This window comes from Daphnia pulicaria, chromosome 1 (assembly GCF_021234035.1).
Source record: "Daphnia pulicaria isolate SC F1-1A chromosome 1, SC_F0-13Bv2, whole genome shotgun sequence".
NCBI lineage: Eukaryota > Metazoa > Arthropoda > Branchiopoda > Diplostraca > Daphniidae > Daphnia > Daphnia pulicaria.
This window is the reverse complement of record NC_060913.1, coordinates 24,851,609-24,875,620: the sequence shown is the minus strand read 5'-3', so window position 1 is coordinate 24,875,620 and position 24,012 is coordinate 24,851,609. Positions and strand designations below refer to the sequence as shown.

The window sequence follows — 24,012 nt, the reverse complement described above, 5'->3', positions numbered from 1 at the left end:
TTCGAAATTATCGGATTTAAGAAACTTCTCCGGAGGGCAGCTTTTGACAGGTTGGTGTATCAGAAGAAAGTCGATCCTGTAGACAATCGGAAAGGATAAATCGGATAGATGCCGGAGCTGAACAAAAATTTTGTACCGTCAAAATTTTTTTTTTCCTTTAATTTAATGTCTCAATTATACGTTTAGGTATTTATAATCAAATTTGAATTGATTTAAAATAATTTTTTTTTCAAACAAAAGTTTTGACATTCAAAACAAAAGAAATTAACGTCAAGAATGCGCCAATTCAATTTACCGATAGACAGAGATCGATACACTGCCAGGTGGCTGGCAGGAGGCCGGCAGGTAAGATGAGTGGTTGGGCAATCTTATAACATTTTCCGAAAAGGCAAAATCCTTCAAGTTGTTGGATCAGCATTCGTCGAATCTATTTTTCACCTTTTTTTTCTTTACTCAGAAAACAGCAGACTCAGATTGACCTGTTGTAAATTTAAAAAAAAATGTGAATTAAGATGCAGTTTTCTTTCGAAAAAATGTGTTGCGACAACCGTGTTATTGGTAATTGGAAAACTTGTTTCATGTCTGCTGTCGAATCGGTATTTAGAGTTTGTTGGGAAGTTTTGTTATTATTATTACTGCTGATGCCATTGCTTTCTTTAGCACTAGCAGATTGATGGAGGTTTCTTTTCTTGGGAATTATACGGGAAACTTTTTCACAGGCCGACATGAAGGGGCTCAATCGTGGGAACTTTTGTTTCAGCATTTTCCAAACGCTCGGCTTACAGACGAAGATGATGAAAATGAAAATGGGCAAAATGATGTTGAATATGTCGGTGACCAGGGCACTTTCGAAACTGGAATCCGCTAAAAAAGTAATAATTTCGGTTGTCCACGGAACACCCATCAACAAGAAGAGACTCAGGATCACTTTAAATCTGTAATTAGAAGTGACACATCAATTAATGATTAGTTTGCAATCATCAATGTAATTATGGCTACGAATAATAAATACCTTTGGCCATTATGCGAAAGGTTAGTCACCTGCGATGATTCGGAACTTCTCTGGTAAAAATTTAACGCAGCCCAAACGAACATGAAAACGTTGGCAGCAATCATGACCATCATCGGAGCGTACAGATATACAATTAATGGTCCTCTATGTTTATCTGGTAATGAAAAAGTATAATTCAATGATTGGTTTATTGTATGATGATTATGTGTGTATAACTTACGATTAAACCAGCAGTACAATTTTGAAGCCAATCCTGGTTTAATGATGTCGTCTGGCACATCGCTGTGCTGGAGGATTTGTCCGACAACCACGACAATGAATGGAATACCCCATCCGTAAAGGGAGGAATAGAAAAACTGCTCACCCAATACGAATGTGCGAGTCGGAAGACTGATGTAACTGGAATATGAGACAAAGCTGATTTAGTTCTAATAAATCCCAGATAAACCCGTGTCAATAAAAGAATTTAAAAATAATTATTTACCTAAGCATCCGCCAAACTCCGTAGCACAAGACGTTTAGCCAAGAAAAACTGGCGATATAGGCAAAATGCAATGAAATTGCTGCAGAAAAAAAAAATTTTTAAATTAATAATTCTACATTACAAAAATGGAATTGTGAAATCAAATTAATTTACCTAACGTTGAACAAAGACCGGGCGGCATATCGCTGCCTCTCACGAGCATCAGAATGGCATGAAAAACGTTCGTGACTGTCATGGAGGCCAAGTAACACATGACGACAACGCCGTGGAGGTTGCGCATTTTTGGCAGAATTGAATAAACCAAAAAGGTGGCGACTAAAAATACCGTGGCAAAAAGATTCAAACATCCAAATAGAAACGCGCCTTTGGAATCTTCTCCTTGCTCCGGAAAACACACTAAAGCCACTAGTTTCTTAAATAAGAAATGCAATTAGGGTTTACTTCATTTGAATCCCATTTATAACTAAATTTCTCACAATGTCTTCACCGTCAACTACATTATTTTCAATGCAATACTGGTCCGTTTTCTCGACGGGTAGATTTTCTAAATGAAGAACAATCTGGCCGTCGGGACGTATCGAAAAATCTAAAATTAGATCTCGTGGAAGTTTACCGCATTTTATTCCGAGTCCGCCATGAGTAGAAAAAGAATTTGCGTTGATTAATTCATTTTTCGGGTTACGCAAAAGTGACAAATTAAACGGTACAGGATGCGGCTCACATATTGAAATTGGCCACAGATCATGATAATGTTTCGTGACCATGGCCATTTCGGGAGGGCAACACTTCCGAATGCATACCGACTCACTGCAAGGATGAGGGACGCAATAACGAGCCACAAATTTGCCAGGCGATGTTAAATAATTTTCGTCTTCTACTCTGTTGATGCAAAATGCATTGGACTCCAACCGCTTGTCACCAACCAATAACGTATCGTTGTCCAGATGGAAATCCTCTGTAATGTGACTGACGTATCCAACCGGGCAATCAGTCAAACCGTCGTTCGGATCCTCGAACGAATAATTTGGAAACGACTCCTTGTACAAATTGGAGACAAAATTTGGTACGCACTGATCCAATCCTGTCAGGTATGTAGTCCCACTTTTGCAGCACCGGATCTTCTCGTCGAATAAAATTTCTTGTCGGGTTGACGAATTTCTTTGGATTTCTAAAACAGTTTGATTTTCACTTGTGGCTGTGGCAAACCAAGCGATAAAAGTGAAAATCACTACGGGAGTGTAGTTCATGGTCACAACAGGACACGATTGGTTGAGCTAAAACTCGACAATTTGGACGACAAGAATTTTCATTGAACCAAGTTGTTTCCTCTGCGTTGGATACTGCGACTTGAATCATGTGTTCTGCACCTGGGAGTTAAACAAAAGAAGAAAGTTAAAATATCATACGATAGTTGGCATTTAAACACAGATGTCGAACAGCGAACACTTAATCAACCATTAAATTTGCCATCACTGAAACTAAGAATTAAAATACTTGAAACACAAAAACGTAAATATGGCCATTTTATGTCGTTCAATTTCTTTCCCAACTATCGTACCACAGGATTGTAACAAGGATCTGCTGCAGATTTAATAGCCGACGGCGCTGAATGATGTGCGCAGATTTTTAAAAATGGATCTATAATTATTATGGTTCAGTTTACCTTTTGTTGACTAACTGGATGTCAAAGTGATGCGTGACAGTAAATTCCAATGCTGGGAGAAATTGTGTTCCTACAGGAGATGTTGATAGGCCACTGTGCCGTTCACTTCTGCCAAACTTTCACTTTTCTCTCGACTATTCATCTTGTTTCTTGGCTACTAAGCAGCAACTATAGTCATACTCGAAATGCCCTACAGTCGCAGACCTGACCCTAAATGGCAGTGTTCTGCCGAATAAAGTTCTTTCGAATAAAAAACGTATTCTGAATAAGAATACGAATAAAATCTTATTCTTTATTTCGAATAAATTTTTATCGAATTTATTCTTATTCTTTATTCTCGAATAATTGTTAGCTTTATTTTATTCTTATTCTTTATTCTATTATCCAAAATTTAAATGAAAAAGGCGAATAAAAAATAAAGTTCTTTCAAGTTTAAAATTTCATATTTCCGCTGGCCGTTGCTCTTTTGTTTTGAGTTATTTTTTTCCGTTTAGCCATTGAAAATAGTCATGAGGCCAATAATTGTCTCACGCTAAGCATGGTGCACACCATGCGCTAAGCAGTAAGTACGGCAGTAAGCACACTAGTGAATTAGTGATAGTACTACTGGAAGAACCGGGAAGAACTTAAAGTATAAAACTAAGCTGTTACGTATCAAACGTTGTGTATCAAATATTCAAATTTTGCTACTGGAAATTAGGCATTTTGGTAATAAAATTATCAAATATTGCCATTTAATTTATTATTGAATACTAATACAATAGGGCTACTTGAATGGAGCAGTCTAACATCCACGTTTCCATTAAATTTGTGTCCAAAATGGCCCGCGTTTTAAAGCGTTTTAAAGATGCTGGATGCTGATTGGCCATTCTGGACAAAAAATTGATGGCAACGCAGGATATTAGACTGCTCCATTTTGAATATGTGTGAGTGTAAGACAGGTGTAAGATGTGAGCTGTTCAGATCAAATCAATCAATCAATCAACAAAAGCGTTTGATTTAATTCGGTCTTGTATCAATATTTTTTCTGTTTGTTTTCATGAATCTGACTTCAGTGGTTTTGACTTTTGAAGTTGTTTGATTTGATTGGACTGGTGATGTGTCAGATAAATAAAGAAATCACTTAAACTGTTAAACAAGGCCTAATTAAAAGTAATTATTTACTATTAATGGTTTTTTTAAATAATTTTATGATTCTAAAATCATAATATCATCCTTAAATTTCGCAAATTATGAGCATTTATTTTATTCGAAAATTTATTCGAAAATTTATTCGAAATACGAATAAAAATAAATTTTATTTTTATTCTTTATTCTTTATTCTTCATTTTTTATTTTTATTCTTTATTCTTATTCTTTATTCGATCACATTTTCATTTTATTCATATTTATATTTAAATAAATCTAAACCTTATTCGGCAGAACACTGCTAAATGGGACTGCAGGAAAAGAAATTTTTTTATCGTTGAGAATAAACCGCAAAAATGTCTTAACAGATTTGGAAATTGCCAGGCTGCATGTATCTAACTTCTCACTGGATAACGTTAGTGAGTAAAATGACTAATTCTATAGCAGATGACAAATTAAGCAGTAAAAGTTAGTAGTATTTAAACTGTCACTCTTATTTAACGCCTGTTCGGATAAAACGCTTGTGTGTAACTAAAAAAAAAACAGAGGAATGAATGAACTTCTAAAAACCCTAACAGAAATCGAAATAATTTGTACATCAGATATCGTCGACGTGTCCTCAATAAAAAATTTGCATAGGAATAAAAGAAACTTTCCATTCTTATACCTTCTACGTTGCAGCCGAATTCCCTCAAGGCTGGAAGTTTACAGAAACTGGGACTAAAATTATCAACAAGTTTCCAACATCAGCGCAGCACTACGGCTGTGTATAACAACACAGATGTGAAATCTAAACTCGGCAGGATGATGGCGTTACCTTGAGCGTGAAATCTTGTACAGCCTAGCGCATCATATACCCAAAACAATGGTTACATTCATTAAAGATGGGCTGCCTTTGCTGGCGTCAAAACCGGTTTTGTACTTATATTCACGCTATTCCGCAAGACTATAATTAAAACTTTCCACCCTACTTTGTTTATTGCACGACGAATTTGATTTTAGCCATAGACTTATCGGATTTAGCGCGAGCATTAATACAATTTCAGAATATTGTTGGGGGTTTTAATCATTTTGACTGCATTTGACTCTCTGCCCCTACGATAACGGTTTCGCATTTAAAAAACCAGTTGGAATGGCCTTTTACTCTCAGCAAATGGGAGCCAGGTTATTCCAAAGTCAAACTTTCACGAGCGCATATAATGAGGACGCATTGGATGTGACTCACCAGATGCATGATTTCGGACGGTATAGGTGGGAAGAAAATTCCTCGATAGTTACTTGCGTCAACAGTCTCAACACAGCTGTTTAACCGGTTTAGAACTTGCTGTTATTCCTGACTTCCACGTCATTCCGACGGGATAAACATGAGAGTGACGTTATTTCTTATTTCGTTTTTAAACTTATATGCTTATAGCCGTAATTTAGCGACTATAGTTCAATATTTTTGCGGGCGGGGTTGCTTTCACAAATACAGATGTGATGATGACGGAGCCTTGATTTTGCGGCGTTCAATAAGAAACTGCCGAAAATCCTTTCGCCTTTCCACCACCAAGACAACACATGGACACACACACAGACTCTAGACAAAGACCAACTACTAAGACTAAGACAAGAATTACAACAATTAAGATAACGACTATCAACGTTAAAAAGCTTAGGAAAGGGAGGGGGAATTTTCTTTTCTAGGAATTAAGGAACGTTGATCGACAATATTCTTTAAATAGTATAACGGAACTATCAAAAATAGAACGGACGAGAAATCTGCTGTATAGTAATTCTATACGGCATTCTGTACTATCCGCCAGCTTCGAAGTGTGATCCACTCTTTTACCAAATTAATCCGGAGCTGAGCAACATTTTGGAGCCTCAAAATTCCTTTTTGTCGTTATTAAAAAATAATGCGTTTATTGGTATCGGTGAATTATAGTTTTAAAAAATAAATCCTCTTTTGTATTAATATAATTATTGAATTGAGCGGTGATATACGTATGAACACACAAAACAGATGGTTAATTAATCTCATATGGCCGCGTCCAAAATTCCCTTCTCTGCTTGATTACCTGCTGCGATTTTGATCGTCAGAAACACTCTTATGAGGAGCTAAACGTTAGAAGTGCAATGGTGCATATAATGATTACGTAAGTAGACTATACAATTATTAGGTATGATGTGGAATACTTGGATATTTACAAGGTCCAGACTTGTCCATCTACATCGCCACGAATCAATTTCCCGATACACAGCACGTAATCTACTCTGACAGGTGGTTTGAGTGATTATTTTAATTGTTGTTCGATCAGCATCTGTCTTTACCCATCACTTTTACTCAGAAAGCAGAAGACAATGACCTGTTGTAAACGGGAAAAAAGGTGAGTCTCAATATAAAGCATGATTTTGAAATAAGTTATTTGGCAACCTCGTCAAAGGCAATTCAAAAACTTGTTTCGGGACATCAATCGAGTCCGTCGATTCGGACGTTAGAGTTAGCTGGGAAGTTTTGTTATTACTGCTGCTGCCAGTCATGTTGGAATTGCAGCTTCCTTCAGGACTAGCAGGTTGATGGCGGTTGATTTTCTTGGGGATTATGCGGGAACTAATTTTTTCACAGGTGGAGGTGAAGGGACTCAGCCGCGGGAATTTGAGTTTAAACATCTTCCACACACTCGGCTTACAGACGAAGATGATGAAAATGAAAATTGGCCACAGTATGTTGAAAATTCTCATAACCTGGTGAACCTGGTAGTCGAAACTGATACCCGCCACGAAAATAATTATGCCAATTGACCATGGCATACACATCAGCAAAAAAAGAATCAGAATCACTTTAAACCTGCAATATATGTCCAAGTTTACGATTACATTTTAACTGAGAATAAAATTGACATACTATCAAGTAATAGCCTACCTTTGTTTATTACGGGAAACGTTGGTCACTTGTGACGATTCCACGCTTCTCTGGCAAAATTTGATCCCAGCCCAAATAATCATGATACAGTTGGCTCCGATCATGGCAATTATAGGTCCGTACAAATACGCAATTAATGGCTCTCTATCGTTACCTATAAAGAAGTTATATCAACAATTTGTTTAGAAGTAGGTGCCTATTAAATAAAAAGATTTGTGTAACTTACGATCAAACCAGCAGTACAATTCGTCTGACGCAAATCCCGGTTTAACGATGTAATCTGGCACATCGCAGTGTTGGAGGATTTGTCCGACGACCACGATGACTAACGGAATCCCCCATCCGTAAACGGAAGAATAGAAAAACCGTTTGCTCCAGATGGGTGTCTGAGTCGGTGGTCTAATGGAACTGGAAAAGTGAAACAAAACTATAATTTAGTTGTAAAACTCACAACTGCAATTAAATCAACAGCGCTGTGAAACAGAAGTTATATAGATTTGTACCTAAACATCCGCCAAACTCCAAAGCACACGACGTTGAGCCAAGAATAAGTGGCGATAAAGGAAAAATGCTGTGAAATTGCTGGAGGAAAAAATTGTCATTTTAAAACATATTTTTTTGGTGAAAATTGTAATGAAATCGAAATTATTTACCTATTGTAGAACAAAGACCGGTCGGAATATCAAGGACTTTAACGAGAAAACGTAAGGCCAAAGAGATGTTCATGACGGTCAATGAGACCAAAAAACACATAACGTTCACAGCGTGGATGTTGCGCATTTTTTCATGAATAGAATAAACGATCAAAGTTGCGATCAAAAATAACGTAGAAAAGAGAGTCAAACATCCAATGAGAAACTCCATCTTAGAATTTCCACTTAATCTTTATGGTTAATAGCTCTATACGCACTCTTGACTATATTGAATTTGAAAATTATAAGGCGCATGGAATGCAATGGCGTGTGGTGTCCTAGGCCACAACTGAGCAGTTGGTGCCCCCCAATTAGTAGAGTTCAGAATATTATCATTCGATAAACGCGAAAATCACTACGGGAGTATAGTTATCCATGGTCACAAAAGCACACGATTGGTTGAGCTAAAACTCGACAATTTGGACGACAAGAATTTTCATTGAACCAAGTTGTTTCCTGTGCGTTGGATACTGCGACGTGAATCATGAGTTCTGCATCTGGGAGTAAAACAAAAGAAGAAAGTTAAAATATCATACGATAGTTGGCATTTAAACACAGATGTCGAACAGCGAACACTTAATCAACCATTAAATTTGCCATCACTGAAACTAAGAATTAACTATGAATACTTGAAACACAAAAACGTAAATATGGCCATTTTATGTCGTTCAATTTCTTTCCCAACTATCGTACCACAGGATTGTAACAAGGATCTGCTGCGGATTTAAGAGCCGCTGACGGCGCTGAATGATGTGCGCAGATTTAAAAAAATGAATCTAATATTATGGTCCAGTTTACCTTTTGTTGACTAACTGGATGTCAAAGTGATGCGTGACAGTAAATTCCAATGCCCTGGGAGAAATTGCGTTCTTACAGGAGATGTTGATAGGCCACTGTGCCGTTCACTTCTGCCAAACTTTCACTTTTCTCTCGACTATTCATCTTGTTTCTTGGCTACTAAGCAGCAACTATAGTCATACTCGAAATGCCCTACAGTCGCAGACCTGACCCCAAATGGAACTGCAGGAAAAGAAATTTTTTTATCGTTGAGAATAAACCGCAAAAATTTCTTAACAGATTTGGAAAATGGCCAGGCTGCATGCATCTAGCTTCTCACTGGATAACGTTAGTGAATAAAATGACAAATGCTATAGCAGATGACAAATTAAGCAGTAAAAGTTAGTAGTATTTAAACTGTCACTCTCATTTAACGACTGTTCGTATAACTAAAAAAAATAGATCAGGAATGAATGAACTTCTAAAAACCCTAACAGAAATCAAAATAATTGTTTCAGCGAGAGAATGGGACGGTCGAAGAGGGAGGCGTAGGCCTATCAATTGCTTCTCAGAGAATCACGGGTTTATTCGTCAACATAAAATGCACAGAGCACAAATTGCCTAAATTAAGACAGAATTAGCAAACACAGACTACAATTGAAATAAAACCTAGCTCTCACCTAGCATCCACAATTAGGAGCCGGTCAATAAGGCAATCGTAGACACAAATGACACGAAATCAAATCTAGGGCCTAATCCAGCCTAATCTATGTACACGAGAATAATGTTAGCTAATGGAACACATAAAAATATATACACAAATTTACCTCAGAGAATCAGATAAGAAATAGGGAGTCACAAGATGAGAATTCCCATCAATAAAGCACAGTAAGAAACGAGTTATCAGTGGCTATACACGCCATGAAAATGAACAATGGCGACTTTCTGTTTCGGCCAAGACACTTAATTGATACGTCAGCTGTTTTCTACTGCACGACAAGTGGCCCACCTGGCGGCTTACTTAAATTAATCGATACTTCAGAATAAAAAATAAGATGGGGACATGAATTAAAATATACATTTAAATTAAGCCTTCTTTTTCTCTGGAACATTCTCCCCCGAGGCCGACGGAAGGACGGCCGAGTAAGGTTCCAGTAGAACTAGACGATGGATTGGTCTCAAATATTCTCCGCAGTCCGTTTTCACTTTTACGACTCGAACAAAGCCGTCGGAACCGGGATAAACTTCGATGATTCTGCCCGTCTTCCACTGATTTGGCAGCAAATTGTTGTCCGATAGCATGATCGAATCTCCAACTTCAAAATTTCTTTCTTCCGCGACCCACTTCCTTCTTGGAACCAGCGTCGGGAGGAAAATCTTGGTCCACAGGTCCCAAAATAAATTGGCCATCTTCTTCACGTAACGAATATGGTCGCGGGGCAGAGCGCGACGGATGTCTCCGGCCGGAAGATCCGACGTTGGTGGCAGATTCAAGAAATCCTTTGGTGTGATCGGTCTGAAGTCTTCTGGGTCGTTGCTGGCCAGCGTCAGAGGTCTCCCGTTCAGCATGCCCGCCACTTCCTTCAGTAGCGTTCTGAGCATTTCGTCCGTCGGGTAGCGCAATCCGGCTTTTTCCGTATCCAGCGCCCGGTAGAGCGCCCTCTTTGTTGATTTGACCATTGATTCGTGTGATCCGCCGAAATGCGGAGCACTAGGTGGCTGGAATTTCCAGATGATTGAGCGCTCTCGCGCAAACTCCTTCAACCTTTCGTCCTTTTGCAACTCACGAAATGCTGTGGCCAGCTCCTTCTCAGCTCCCACAAAGTTTGTCCCGTTATCACAGAAGATTTCAGTTGGCTTCGTGAATTCTCCAATGAAACGCCGTAGACCGTAGAGAAAATCCGGTGTTGACATCGACTGCACCATTTCTACATAAACATTGCGGGTGACGAGACAGGTGATTAACAGGCCATACCGTTTGATTACTCGGTTCCTGTAAGCTGACGTTTCGATCGGTCCGAAATAATCCAGAGCTATGTGCGTGAATGGTGCCGTGTAAGAATCGAGACGAGCAGATGGCAAATCACCCATCTTTTGCGTGGCGAGTTTGGCACGCGATTTCACACAGACGGCACAGTTGAAGCGGATCTTCTTTGCCAGCTCTCGTCCTTGCAGGATCCAAAAATGTTGCCGAATTTTGGCATGGAGAAAGTCAGTGCCTGCGTGATGCGACTCTTGATGCACTGCTGTCACTATCTTTTCTGCAAGTGGGTGCTTTCCGGGCAGAATTGGAGGGTGTAGAATCTCATATGGTAGCTTTGCGCGGTGGATCCGTCCACCCAGTCGGAGAATTCCATTTTTGTCTAAGAAAGGAGTTAATTGAATGAGGCTTGACTTCTTTGAGATTTGCTTGCCCTTTGACAATAAACTGATTTCTTCACGGAATCCTTCCTTTTGGCACTTTAAAATAATCTCCTTGGCATCTCCTTCCACCTTCAGGAATGTTGAGATGTTCTTCGAATCGATGATCACCTTTGTCCAATCTTGAAGAGGGGGCTCAGAAATTGCGTGGTGGATGTGGGCAGTTCTTTTCTCTGCTGCTACTGCCACCCAAGGCAAATCCTTCGGCCATTGCTCCATTGGTAAGGCGATGAAAGATGGTCCTTCCAGCCATCTCGGTGGGATCGGCTCTCCGTCTGTCAATAGGGACCGCGTCGCAGCATCTGCTATGTTCATTTTCCCGGGAATGAAGCGCCACTCGTTAGCGTTGGTGAGAGATTGAATCTCTCCGATTCTGTGGCTGACGAACGGCATGTAATGCGAAGCGACGGCTCTGATCCAGTTCCTGGTAGTACTGGAATCAGTGAAGAAAATCCTGTTGAGTCCAGTAATTTGTAGCGCGTCTGCAACGTATGTGGCCAGTCGAGCGCCTAGCACTGCTGCGTTCAGCTCCAATTTTGGAATTGACTGTGTCTGCCGAGGGGCCAATTTGGTTTTGGCCATCACCAATCTGCATATTGATGTGCCATCCTGGTAGACACTGCGTAGATATACGGCTGCTGCATAGGCCTCTTCAGATGCATCTCCAAAGGTTAGAAGATCGCTCTGGATGATTTTTCCTTTGTCTGGCTGCAAATTTCGTGGCATCGAAAGATCGTTGAGTCTCTCCAGCGTCTTGAACCAGGTTTGCCACCACTCCTTGTCGTCACCGCTGATGGCTTCGTTCCAGTTTAGTCCTCTGGTACCTAGCTCACGCAATTTAATTTTTGCTTTTATCAGCGCTGGCGCTGCTCGTCCTAGGGGGTCGTAGATACTCGCCACCTTGCTCAGCAATCCAGCGCGCGTCCATTTGAGATCTTCGACTCCAGTCACTCGGTACGTCATCTCGTCTGTCGTTGGCTCGTAGAAGGCTCCCAGTAGCTTTTCGACGTCATCCGACGCTAAATCATGATGTGCTGCTGCTACTGCCTGCTCTGGTTGCAACGCTTTGATGAATTCCGGGGAGTTAGAGATCCAATTTGTTAGATGAAAATCTCCTTCTGCTAGTCCATCGCGGATGAGTTTCGCCTTCATAATTGCTTGTTCTTCATTGTCGACTGCTTTCAATAGGTCATCCATGTACATATTCTTCTCTACTGCTTCCATACATTCTTCTCTCCCTCTAGTGGCATCTGAAGCGGCTCTGTGGATGGTTTTTAGGGCGAGAAATGGGGCACAGTTAGATCCAAATGGCAAGCGATCCATTTGGTACGTAATGATGACGTCAGAATCTTTCTCTTGCCAGAGAAAACGATGAAAGCGGGCATCTTGTGGTCGAAGTCGAATCCTGCTGTACATGGCGGTCACGTCTGCTGCAAAGGCAATCTCCCCCAGCTGGAATCGAATGAGGACCTTGGCTAAGTCGTTCTGCAATTTTCGACCCTGTCGCATTCCGTCGTTGAGGCATTTCTTCTTCCATTTGGCAGCGGCATCGAAGACGACTCGAAGCTTCTTCTTCTTCTTACCATACACTTTCTTGTAGACACCGTGATGCGGCAAGTAGTACTGGTTGTTCGAGTATAAATCTTCCTCTTTTACTCGCGATGCATAGCCTTCGTCGACGTATTTCTTGATCGCGGCTCTGTAATCAGCCTCGAAATCTGGATCTCTCTTGAATCGTTCCTTCAGGTCTTGCCAACGATGCTCCGCCAGCGTCCTGTTATTTTCAAATGTTGGCTCTCCTTCGAGCCACGTGAGTGGGGTTTCATACCCAGTGTCGAGTTTCTTCAGGCCTTCATCAACGATCTTCTCGGCGATTCGGTCTGATTCTGAAAGGCCGTCTCCTTTAAATTCAGTACCGAAATTTTCGGTTGCACAAAATTTCTGGAACTCTTCGTCGAGCGAGAACTCGGAAGTCGCTGAGATATGATGGATGTGGGCCGTTGTCATCGGACCGATGTCACTCCCAAGCAGGCCGCGGACGACCCAACCGAGTCTAGTGCGAGATGCGAAAGGTTCGTGTTCGCCTCCAACGCGCGATTCCAATACTGCAAGTAGATTTGAATGATCGAGTCCCACCAAGACGTCGATTTTTTCCGCCACTCTCTTGCACTGGGACGTCAGCTAAATGTGGCCATCGATTTTTCAATTTTCTCCAGTCGATTACCGGAGTCGGCCTAGATATCTGCGGGATCGTAGTTCCTTTTATGACGGCTTCCTCCCCGTCCGGTAAAAGAAATCGAACTGGGGCCTTCTGCGATTTGTAGCATTCGGCGCCGGTAACTCCTACAAGATCTAGAGTAGTACCTTTCCCGATGATCTTAAGCCGTTGAAGAAAGTCCTCTCGAAACAACGTCGTGTCGCTGCCCTCGTCTATCAGCACCGAAACTGGGATGAGCTGGCCTTCGGCTGTGTAAGCTTCCATCCGGATAACGCCTAGCGCCACCTTGACGCGATCCACCTGGGCTGAGAGTGATGTGTGATGGCTGCTACCTTTGTCGTGCTTCTCTTCGGCATCATGAAGCAATGGGTGATGAATAAAAGGGCATCCGCTGAATCCACAACCTTTTCCGAATTTGCAATCGGCTGCGGAGTGTCTCGTCCCGAAACATTTCATGCATAAGCGGCGCTTGACGCAAAATCGAACCTTCTCTTTCGTAGGCATTTCTTTGAATGTTGGGCAAGCCATCAACCGGTGCTCCCCCTCACAGCAAAAGCAGCGACTCTTCGGTTTTTCTGTAGTGCCAGGCTCCAGGCTAACGTGATTAGTGCGCCCTGTTGTTGGAAATTGTTGGCGACGAGGAAACTTATTTTCACCAGACGGCAAAATTTGCTCCGCTGCCAGACTATAAGCATTTTGATATGCTGCAGCTCTCTCGCACATCCACTCTCCAAATTCCTTCAGAGGGCGCCGTTCCAATCCAGTACGTCGTCCGGAATTCCATTCGAGTCGATCCGCCGGATGCAATTTACGGCTCAGTCGTTCGATGAGGTCGGCATTAAATTTCTCCCCAATTCGGGTTAAATCAAAGAAGATGGTTCGAGCTCTTTCGGCAAAGCGACGGAATGATGAATTTTCTCTGCCCAGCTCCATACGATCGAGTTCACCGAGTAGTGCTATACGCATTACGTCGCGACGTCCAGCCGACTGCTTCAGTCGGAATAAAGCGGCCTTATAAGCAGATTCTCCTCCGCCAAGGCCCTGCACGATTTCGAATTGATCTCCCCGTAGTCGGCTCTTCAAGACAGCAAGCTTTTCTCCCGGTGCGATTCGTTGATCATGAACCATCGAACGTAGCAAATCCGACCACCAAAACCAATCGGTTGCCCTTCCGGAGTAGATGGGAAGCTCCCCGCGTGCTGCCGATTTGCTAGAATATGACCAATTGGCTTCTTCTAGGCCGTTGCAGTACCGGTCGATCCAGTCGTCTGGTGCTTCTTCATCTCCATCCTCTTTGGTCGGTTCGTGAGTAGAACGGCGGTGCCAATCGTCGAACGCTCCGTCTCCCCAACCGTGGAATGGGTTGCTGATGATGGTTGGTGCTGAACCGCGTCGCATGGCAGCATCGGATAGTTTGCTTGCTTCCTTATTTGCTAAATCAGCTTTCTTGTTTACTTCTTCGAGTCGTTTTTGCAGCTGGGCAGCTTCCTGTTGGGCCTCCGCTGCTCTTTTCTGCGCTTCAGCAAGCAATTTCTCCGACTGAGTCACTTCATTTTTGTCGGGTACAGAGGGGCCACGAGGAAACTTGTTCTCACCAGACGGCAAAATTTTCTCCGGTGCCAGACTATAAGCATTTTGATATGCTGCAGCTCTCTTGCACATCCACTCTCCAACTGTCGAGGCAGAGGGGTGAGTCGCCAGTGGTACGCCTTTGATTGACTGCATGCAGGACCCGACTGAAGATTCGTCATCAGCTCTTAGAGTGACATAAGCGTCAACGTCTTCTTTCTTCGACTCGATAAGTGTGAACAGATCGATTTGAATTTGAGCTTGCTTCGCGAATTCATCAGCGTCGGACGGGTCTACCACCAATAAATTGAGTCTTTCGACAGTGGCCAACATGTCGTCGAGTTTGTTGAGTAGGCCTAGACAGGCTCTTCTTGATCCTCTTTCCTTGATGAGCTTGTCAATATAGCTACATGTCATCTGGATCTGCATACGTGTGGCATCACGTTCAAACGCCTCAGGTTGAGGAACTCGTGAAATGTTCTTGACTTGTTGAGTGGGATCAGCAGGGGGTGTCGATTCATCTTCACCATTTGCTGGTACTGTTCGAGAACGAAGTCTGGACGCAACCGTGTTGTCGTTTTGAGAAGCCGTGGCTGCCTTTGACTTCCTGCCTCTTGCCATTTCAATTCTCCAAACTTGCAGGCCAAGAAAGTCCTGCTACGATCACCAATGTTTCAGCGAGAGAATGGGACGGTCGAAGAGGGAGGCGTAGGCCTATCAATTGCTTCTCAGAGAATCACGGGTTTATTCGTCAACATAAAATGCACAGAGCACAAATTGCCTAAATTAAGACAGAATTAGCAAACACAGACTACAATTGAAATAAAACCTAGCTCTCACCTAGCATCCACAATTAGGAGCCGGTCAATAAGGCAATCGTAGACACAAATGACACGAAATCAAATCTAGGGCCTAATCCAGCCTAATCTATGTACACGAGAATAATGTTAGCTAATGGAACACATAAAAATATATACACAAATTTACCTCAGAGAATCAGATAAGAAATAGGGAGTCACAAGATGAGAATTCCCATCAATAAAGCACAGTAAGAAACGAGTTATCAGTGGCTATACACGCCATGAAAATGAACAATGGCGACTTTCTGTTTCGGCCAAGACACTTAATTGATACGTCAGCTGTTTTCTACTGCACGACAAGTGGCCCACCTGGCGGCTTACTTAAATTAATCGATACTTCAGAATAAAAAATAAGATGGGGACATGAATTAAAATATACATTTAAATTAAGCCTTCTTTTTCTCTGGAACAATAATTGTACATCAGATATGATCGAAGTGTCCTCATAACCTGTATAGTGAAAAAATAAACTTACAATTCGTATATCTTCTACGTTGCAGCCGCATTCCCTCAAGGCTAGAAATTATAGCAAACTGGGACTGAAAGTATCAACCGGTTTCCAACATCGCCGCTGTGTATAACAACACAGATGGGAAATCTAAACTCGGCAGGATGATGGCGTTACCTTGAGCGTGAAATCTCGTACAGTCTAGCGCATCATATACCCAAAACAATGGTTACATTCATTAAAGATGGGCTGCCTTTGCTGGCGTCAAAACCGGTTTTGTACTTATATTCACGCTATCCCACAAGACTATAATTCAAACTTTCCAACCTCCTACTTTGTTTATTGCACGACGAATGATTTCATTAGTGATAGACTTAGTGGATTTAGCGTGAATTGCAGCATTAATACAATTTCAGAATATTGTTGGGGTTTTATTAAGGCCTTTTTCATTTTGACTGCATTTGACTCTCTGCCCCTATGATATGCATGCAATGGTGTCGCATTTAAAAAACCAGTTGGCCTTTTACTTTCAGCAAATGGGAGCCAGGTTATTCCAAAAGTCAAACTTTCACGAGCGCATATAATGGGGACGCATTTGATGTCACTCACTAAAATAGATGCACGATTTCGGACGGTATAGTGGGAAGAAAATTCCTCGATAGCTACTTGCGTCAACACAGCTGATGTGTTTAACCGGTTTAGAACTTCCTGTTATTCCTGACTTCTACGTCATTCGTTCCGACGGGATTCCCCATCTGATGTTTTCGGTTGGGATAAACATGAGAGTGACGTTATTTCTTATTTCGTTTTTTAACTTATGCTTATCGCCTTAATTTAGCGACTATAGTTCAATATTTTTGCGGGCGGGGTTGCTTTCACAAATACAGATGTGATGATGACGGAGCCTTGATTTTGCGGCGTTCAATAAGAAACTGCCGAAAATCCTTTCGCCTTTCCACCACCAACGCAACACACGGACACGCACCCAGACTCTAGACAAAGACAAACTAACTATACCAATTAAGATAACGACTATCAACGTTAAAAATAAGCTTAGGAAAGGGGGGGGGGTATTTCTAGGAATTAAGGAACGTCGACAATATATTCTTATTTAAAGACAAACCTGAGAAATATACAATAGCGGAACTATCAGAAATAGAACAGACGAGAAATCTGTATATAGTACACGCTATTATGTACTATCCGCCAGCTTCGAAGTGTGGTCCACTCTTTTACCAAATAAAGCCGGAGCTGAGCAACATTTCGGACCCTCAAAATTCCTTTTTGTCGTTATTAAAAAATAATGCGTTTATTGGTATCGGTGAATTATAGTTTTAAAAAATAAATCCTCTTTTGCATTAATATAATTATTGAATTGAGCGGAGATATACGTATGAACACACAAAACAGATGGTTAATTTAGCTCATATGGCCGTCCATGATTTAATCGTCAGAAATAATCTTATGAGGCGCTATAAACGCTAGAAGTGCATATAATGATTAGACTATACATTTATTAATTATTATGTGGAATATTAGGATATTTACAAGGTCAACGACTTGTCCATCTACATTGCCACGAATCAATTTCCCGATACACAGCACGTAATCTACTCTGACAGGTGGTTTGAGTGATTGAGAAATTTTAACATTTTCCAAAGGTAATATTATTCTAATTGTTAGATCAGCATCTGTCTGTACTCGTCACTTTTCTATATCCTTACTCAGAAAGCAGAAGACAATGACCTGTTGTAAACGGAAAAAAAGGTGAGTCTCAATATAAAGCATGATTTTGAAATAAGTTATTTGGCAACCTCGTCAAAGGCAATTCAAAAACTTGTTTCGGGACATCAATCGAGTCCGTCGATTCGGACGTTAGAGTTAGCTGGGAAGTTTTGTTATTGCTGCTGCTGCCAGTCATGTTGGAATTGCAGCTTTCTTCGGCACTAGCAGGTTGATGGCGCTTGATTTTCTTGGGGACTACGCGGGTACCCATTTTCTCACAGGCCGAGATGAACGGACTCATGCGCGGGAATTTGAATTTGAGCATTTTCCAAACGCTCGGCTTACAAACGAAGATGATGAAAATGAAAATTGGCAAAATGATGTTGAATATGTCGGTGGATAAGGCACTTTCGAAGCTGGAATCCGCCAAGAAAGTAATAATTTCGGTTGTCCAGGGAACACCCATCAACAAGAAGAGACTCAGGATCACTTTAAATCTGTAATTTGGGTGACACTTTTACAATTAATTTGCAATTGAGAGTGTAATAATGTCCGATGATGGCTACGAAAAATACCTTTGACTTTTACGAGAAACGTTGATCACTTGCGATGCTTCCGCACTTCTCTGGTAAAAATTGAACGCAGCCCAAGCGAACATCAAAACGTTGGCAACAATCATTACAATCATCGGAGCGTACAGATATACAATTAATGGTCCTCTATGTTTATCTGCCAATGAAGAAGTAAAATTCAAACATTTGTTTATACAAGTGAATGATAAAAATATGTCTGTACAACTTACGATTGAACCAGCAGTATAATTTTGATGCCAATCCTGGTTTAATGATGTCGTCTGGCACATCGCTGTGCTGGAGAATTTGTCCGACGACCACGATGACGAATGGAATACCCCATCCGTAAAGAGAGGAATAGAAAAACTGTTTACCCAGGATGGATGTGTGTTTCGGTGGTCTAATGGAACTGGAGTAAAGCATTTTTTAGTTATCAAAGAAGACAAAAAAACAAACATAATAGGAATCTCAATAAAAAATTTAGAAACACATATACATACCTAAACATCCGCCAAACTCCAAAGCACAAAACGTTAAGCCAAGAAAAACTAGCAATGTAGGCAAAATGCAATGAAATTGCTGGCAGGAAAAAAATAAAATAAAACAATTAATTAATTAATCTGCTCTAAAGATTAATAGTGAAATCAAAATGATTTACCTAAAGTTGAACAAAGACCGGGCGGCATATCGCTGCCTCTTACGAGCATCAGAATGGCATGAAAAACGTTCGTGACAGTCATGGAGGCCAAGTAACACATGACGATAACGCCGTGGAGATTGCGCATTTTCGGCAGAATTGAATAAACCAATAAGGTTCCAACCAAAAATACCGTGGCAAAAAGATTCAAACATCCGAATAAATACGCGCCTTTGGCATCTTCTCCTTGCTCTGGAAAACACACTATTGAAATTAAGTTCTGAAAGAAAAAGAAATAAAATTAGGATTAATACTTTCGTTGAATGAAATTTGTAACTAAATTATTTCTCACAATGTTTTCACCGTCAACAAGATTGTCAATACAATACTGGTCCGTTTTCTCGTCGGGTAGATTTTCTAAATGAAGTAGAATCTGGCCATCGGGACGTATTGAAAAATCAAAAATCATATCTCGTGGAAGTTTGCCGCATTTTATTCCGAGTCCGCCACGGATGGAAAAAGAATTGGCGTCGATTGATTCATTTTTCGGGTTTCGCAAAAGTGACAAATTAAACGGTACAGGATACGGCTCGCATATTGAAATTGGAGACAGATCGTGATAATATTTTGTAACCATGACCATTTCGGGAGGGCAACACTTTCGAATGCATCCTGACTCACTGCAAGGATCAGGAACACAATAACGAGCCACAAATTTGCCAGGGGATGTTGAATAATTTTCTTCTTCTACTCTGTTGATGCAAAATTCATTGGACTCCAACTGTTTGTCACCAACTAATAACGTGCCATTGTCCAGCTGGAAATCCTCTGTGCTGTGACTGACGTATCCATCCGGGCAATCAGTCAAACCGTCGGTTACATCCTCGAACGAATAATTTGGAAACGACTCGTTGTACAAAGTTGAGACAAAATTTGGCACGCACTGATCCAATCCTGTCAGGTATGTAGTCCCACTTTTGCAGCACCGGATCTTCTCGTCGAATACAATTTCTTGTTGGGTTGACGAATTTCCTTGGATTTCTAAAACAGTTTGATTTTCACTTGTGGCTGTGGCGTTGGAAAACCAAACGAAAAATGCCAAAATCATTACGTGAGTATATTTAACCATTGTTACTTCAGCACACAGTTGTCTAAGCTAAAACTTCACAATATCTCTTTGTTGACAATAGTTTTCATTGAACCAAGTTGTTCCCTCTGCGTCGGTCACTTTGATGTCAGTCGCCAGTTCTGAGGCTAAAGAAGAAATTTAAAACGTTAGTTTCTTATTGGAACACAGACACCGAACACTTGGCAATCTATCAAATTTGCTAGTCCGAAGCTGAACAATTCTTTAAGAAACACTAAAACGGAAATGCTATTATTATGGCGTTGAATTTCTATCGCGACTGGATCCGCTCAGTCTCTAAAAGGATCTGCAAACTTTATTCCGGCTGACGCGCTGATAGTCGTTATGTGCGCAGACTTCAAGTTTTGAGAATAAAGTTCGTACACGTGACTCTATTTTAAAAGCTTTGATGGCGCAAAAGTAGTAGCAGGTAAACATTACCTCACTAGGTCGTCGACAAACAGGAAAAAAAAACTTTCGCCGACTTCCGGCTATTTTAGCCTTCCAAATATGCACACAAGAAAAACAAAACTTTCTTTTGAAAAATGTATATGCACGTGAAAAGATAACTTAATAGGCTACAATTCGAACTTTCGTATTGCAAAATAAAAAAACATTTCCTTCATGATGTACATGCAACTTTTGAAGACTCAAAGTTGCATGGAAAATGTGTTACTTTAAATGAAAATCTAACCGGAACTTATAGAAGATTTTGAAACAAATAATGAATTCAATCACAATGGGCTAGAATCTAATATTCTGGGCCAGTTTACCTAGGTGCTGGTTGGGCAACAGGAAGTCAAAATCACGCGTGACAATAATTCCAATGCTGTGATAAGAAATGCTGGTCCTATACAGGAGATGTTGATCGGACACTGTGCAGTTCACGACTGCCCACGTTTGGCTTTTCTCTCTGAGTCTTTATATATTGTCTTTAGGGCTTGACTCTTTTCGTATAGTACCAACCAGCAACTTGATAGCACTCAGAATGCCCTGCAGTCGCAGTCGTCTCCTGACCCCAGCAGACAGGACTGCACGCACGGGAAAATTTTTCTTCGCAATTATAAAATGGGGGAAAACCTTTTGACGATTTTTAAAAACAAAAACATTCGGAAGACGAATAAGGCTAAATTGCAGTCCTATATAGTTTCTCTCTGCATAACGACAAGGATTTTAAAAATGACAAATGATAATTTAGCCTGTCGGTATATTTTGCCTGTCACATACAGTATGCTTTTTATAGGATAACGCAGAGTAAAAAGGAAGGCAGAGTTGTATGAATGTGCACTATTTAAAACTTTAAGAACAACTGAATTAACCCGTTAATCATAGGTACAATCAAGGAGTGTCCCCAACAAATAAAAAAAACCCGCATATAGGAATAAGAGAAACTTCTAAGTGGGAGCGCATCTATTACGTCTGAGCCAAATTTTCTCAAGGCTATAAACTGTTGTTTACAAAAAGAGACTCAGAACAACAGCAGGTTTTCCAACATAGTCAACTGCCGCATTACAATAGAGCTAGGACACTGTGTATAAACACAGATGTGAACTCTCACGCGGGAGATGTTGCGTCATCCTAGCGCGTGAATTGCTGATGTGTATAGCCTTCAGAAACGGGATATTGTTGCCTTTGGCGTCATAAAAGACTTTGTCATTTTTACGCGCAGCACCGTAAGGCTATTATTAATATCCAGACGCTATTCAAATTCTTCTTGTTGTTTGTTATTTCTCGACTAATAATTTTAGCGATAGATTTTTTAGCGTGAATTGAATGAGATGAACTTGTATAATATACTCGGATTCAAAAGGTCTTTCAGCTGTCCATTTGATAATGGTGTCGCGCTGAGAAACCAGCATCTGTCGGATTGTTATTTGACTTTCAAATCACATTTAGTGAGTTTCTCGAGGCTAACTTTCACGAAAGCAGTCTTTTATGCGAAGACTCACTAAATAAATACGTAATGCACATAATAGAGAAGATGAGACTGACTGTATTGGAGGGGGAAGAAAATTCCCCGAGCTGCGCATCAACACTGTTGTTAAGCTGATGGTTTTTGCGCTTGCTGCTGATGACGTATTATTTTGATTCTTCTGCGGACGATTCGGTTATTCCCTAAAGAAACGGAAGCTGCGGATAGACGCTACTGTATTAATTCCTTCACTCAAACTTGTACTTCAACTGTTATAGTGGTGCTGGTTGTTCAAAAGTTTTAATCCTAAAAGGAATTGAGAGAAATGATGACATAAAATATGTTCCCATATTTATATAGCGTGCCAAGATTTGAACATCAACAATTCAACATTGCCAAACAAATCCATTTCCCGATAAAGAGCATGCAGAGTTTTACTTTGACAGGTGGTTTATGAGGAGTTAAGCAATTTATTACACCTTTTCCGAATACAAAATCCGTGAGTCTACCTGTGTATATTCATCAACTTTCTATCCTTAGTCAGAAAAAGACAATGATCTGTTAATTGTATAAGGGGAAAAATTTGCCGAGAATGCTCGATTGCTCGTTTACATATTATATTGTCCAGCATAAATTCGATCCTGCGGAGAATTTTGGCAGAGTGTAGCGAGTGGGATAGCGGGTGGATGACGTTCGCTTTTCTTGGGGACTATGCGGGAAAATTTTTTTTCACAGGCCGAGATGAAGGGACTCAACCGCGGGAATTTGAATTTGAGCATTTTCCACACGCTCGGCTGTCGGCTTACAGACGAAGATGATGAAAACGAAAATTGGCAATATGATGTTGAATATGTCGATGAACAAGGCACTTTCGTAACTGGAATCCGCCAAGACAGTAATAATTTCGGTTGTCCATAGAACACCGATCAGCAAGAAGAGACTCAGGATCACTTTAAATCTGCAATTTGTGCGACACAAATTAACGATTAGTTTGCAATCGGGAATGCAATTGTTCCATTAAAAAATACCTTTGACTTTTACGGGAAAAGTTGATCACTAGCGATGATTCGACACTTCTCTGGTAAAAACTGAGTGCAGCCCAAACGAACATGAAAACGTTGGCAACAATCATGGCAATCATAGGCGCGTATACAAATAGGCGATTAATGGTCCTCTGCGTTTTTATAGAATTAAGAAGTAATAACTGAACGATATACAGGTTAATGATGAAAATTTATGTGTGTATAAAACTTACGATTGAACCAGCAGTACAATTTTGAAGCCAACCCTGGTTTAATGATGTCGTCTGGCAAATCGCTGTGCTGGAGAATTTGTCCGACGACTACGATGACGAATGGAATACCCCATCCGTAAACGGAGGAATACAAAAATTGTTTGCTCCAGATGAGTGTGTGAGTCGGCAGTGAGACCGTACTTGAATAAAGAAAGAATAAATTAATTAGGTAAATTAATTAATTTAAAAAAAAATTAAATGAGATTTCTATGCCAAAAGGAGAAAATAAATTAATAGAATTTTACCTTAACATCCGCCAAATTCCAAAGCACAAAATGTTGAGCCAAGAAAAAGTGGCGATATATAGGCAAAGTGTAGTAAAATAGCTGCAGAAAAAAATATAATTAATTATAAGAATTAGCGTAGTGAAAACAAGTTAATTTATCTATCGTAGTACAAAGACTGGTTGACATATCACTGCCTCTAACGAGAAAGAGAATGGCAAAAGAAATGTTCATGACGGTCATGGAGGCCAAGTAACATATGACGATTACACCATTGAGGTTGCGCATTTTTGGTAGAATTCTCGGTAGTGCATAAACCAATAAGGTGGCGACTAAAAATACCGT

At 40.7% G+C, this 24,012-nt stretch overlaps 4 protein-coding genes and 3 long non-coding RNA genes across 8 annotated transcripts in view; all 7 read right to left on the bottom strand.

Moving 5' to 3' along the window:
- LOC124314935 (probable G-protein coupled receptor Mth-like 3) overlaps window positions 1–3,326 on the bottom strand; it is a 34,505-nt gene extending 31,179 nt beyond the window's left edge. The window contains exons 1-5 of the mRNA XM_046780323.1: window positions 3,160–3,326; window positions 1,973–2,863; window positions 1,650–1,908; window positions 1,497–1,575; window positions 1,233–1,411 (exon numbers count right to left, since the gene is read on the bottom strand). Of these exons, the coding sequence (XP_046636279.1) occupies window positions 1,233–1,411; window positions 1,497–1,575; window positions 1,650–1,908; window positions 1,973–2,743 (1,288 nt within the window). The 5' untranslated portion in view covers window positions 2,744–2,863; window positions 3,160–3,326. The remainder of the gene's footprint in view (window positions 1–1,232; window positions 1,412–1,496; window positions 1,576–1,649; window positions 1,909–1,972; window positions 2,864–3,159) is intronic.
- Window positions 3,327–6,599: 3,273 nt separating this feature from the next.
- On the bottom strand, window positions 6,600–8,904 carry LOC124315910 (G-protein coupled receptor Mth2-like). Its single transcript, XM_046781657.1, has 7 exons — window positions 8,683–8,904; window positions 7,846–8,381; window positions 7,696–7,774; window positions 7,419–7,600; window positions 7,193–7,346; window positions 6,704–7,117; window positions 6,600–6,635 (listed from the first exon to the last, which is right to left on the bottom strand). Exons 2-7 carry the CDS (start codon window positions 8,054–8,056, stop codon window positions 6,614–6,616), a joined length of 1,062 nt encoding a protein of 353 aa, XP_046637613.1. The 5' UTR covers window positions 8,057–8,381; window positions 8,683–8,904; the 3' UTR covers window positions 6,600–6,613.
- A 267-nt stretch (window positions 8,905–9,171) lies between these two features.
- On the bottom strand, window positions 9,172–9,624 carry LOC124319734. Its single transcript, XR_006913433.1, has 3 exons — window positions 9,489–9,624; window positions 9,342–9,428; window positions 9,172–9,282 (listed from the first exon to the last, which is right to left on the bottom strand). It is a non-coding gene; the product is annotated as an uncharacterized LOC124319734 (long non-coding RNA).
- Window positions 9,625–9,747: 123 nt separating this feature from the next.
- Window positions 9,748–15,490, bottom strand: LOC124316758. The gene is made up of 2 exons (XM_046782719.1): window positions 13,307–15,490; window positions 9,748–13,263 (listed from the first exon to the last, which is right to left on the bottom strand). The coding sequence occupies exons 1-2, from the start codon at window positions 15,488–15,490 to the stop codon at window positions 9,748–9,750; spliced, it is 5,700 nt and encodes a 1,899-aa protein (XP_046638675.1).
- Window positions 15,491–15,539: 49 nt separating this feature from the next.
- LOC124319723 lies at window positions 15,540–15,992 on the bottom strand. Its single transcript, XR_006913425.1, has 3 exons — window positions 15,857–15,992; window positions 15,710–15,796; window positions 15,540–15,650 (listed from the first exon to the last, which is right to left on the bottom strand). It is a non-coding gene; the product is annotated as an uncharacterized LOC124319723 (long non-coding RNA).
- A 1,459-nt stretch (window positions 15,993–17,451) lies between these two features.
- LOC124314891 (probable G-protein coupled receptor Mth-like 3) lies at window positions 17,452–21,141 on the bottom strand. 2 transcript variants are annotated; one of them, XM_046780314.1, is made up of 8 exons: window positions 21,011–21,141; window positions 19,464–20,365; window positions 19,133–19,391; window positions 18,975–19,053; window positions 18,705–18,883; window positions 18,478–18,631; window positions 17,992–18,399; window positions 17,452–17,923 (listed from the first exon to the last, which is right to left on the bottom strand). In XM_046780314.1, exons 2-8 carry the CDS (start codon window positions 20,238–20,240, stop codon window positions 17,902–17,904), a joined length of 1,878 nt encoding a protein of 625 aa, XP_046636270.1. In that variant the 5' UTR covers window positions 20,241–20,365; window positions 21,011–21,141; the 3' UTR covers window positions 17,452–17,901. The 2 variants fall into 2 exon arrangements, with proteins under 2 accessions (XP_046636270.1, XP_046636274.1); XM_046780318.1 differs by lacking the exon at window positions 21,011–21,141 and adding an exon at window positions 20,679–20,965.
- A 1,426-nt stretch (window positions 21,142–22,567) lies between these two features.
- Window positions 22,568–23,771, bottom strand: LOC124320149. Its single transcript, XR_006913784.1, has 4 exons — window positions 23,689–23,771; window positions 23,405–23,583; window positions 23,191–23,323; window positions 22,568–23,107 (listed from the first exon to the last, which is right to left on the bottom strand). It is a non-coding gene; the product is annotated as an uncharacterized LOC124320149 (long non-coding RNA).
- Between the last annotated feature and the right edge of the window lie 241 nt (window positions 23,772–24,012).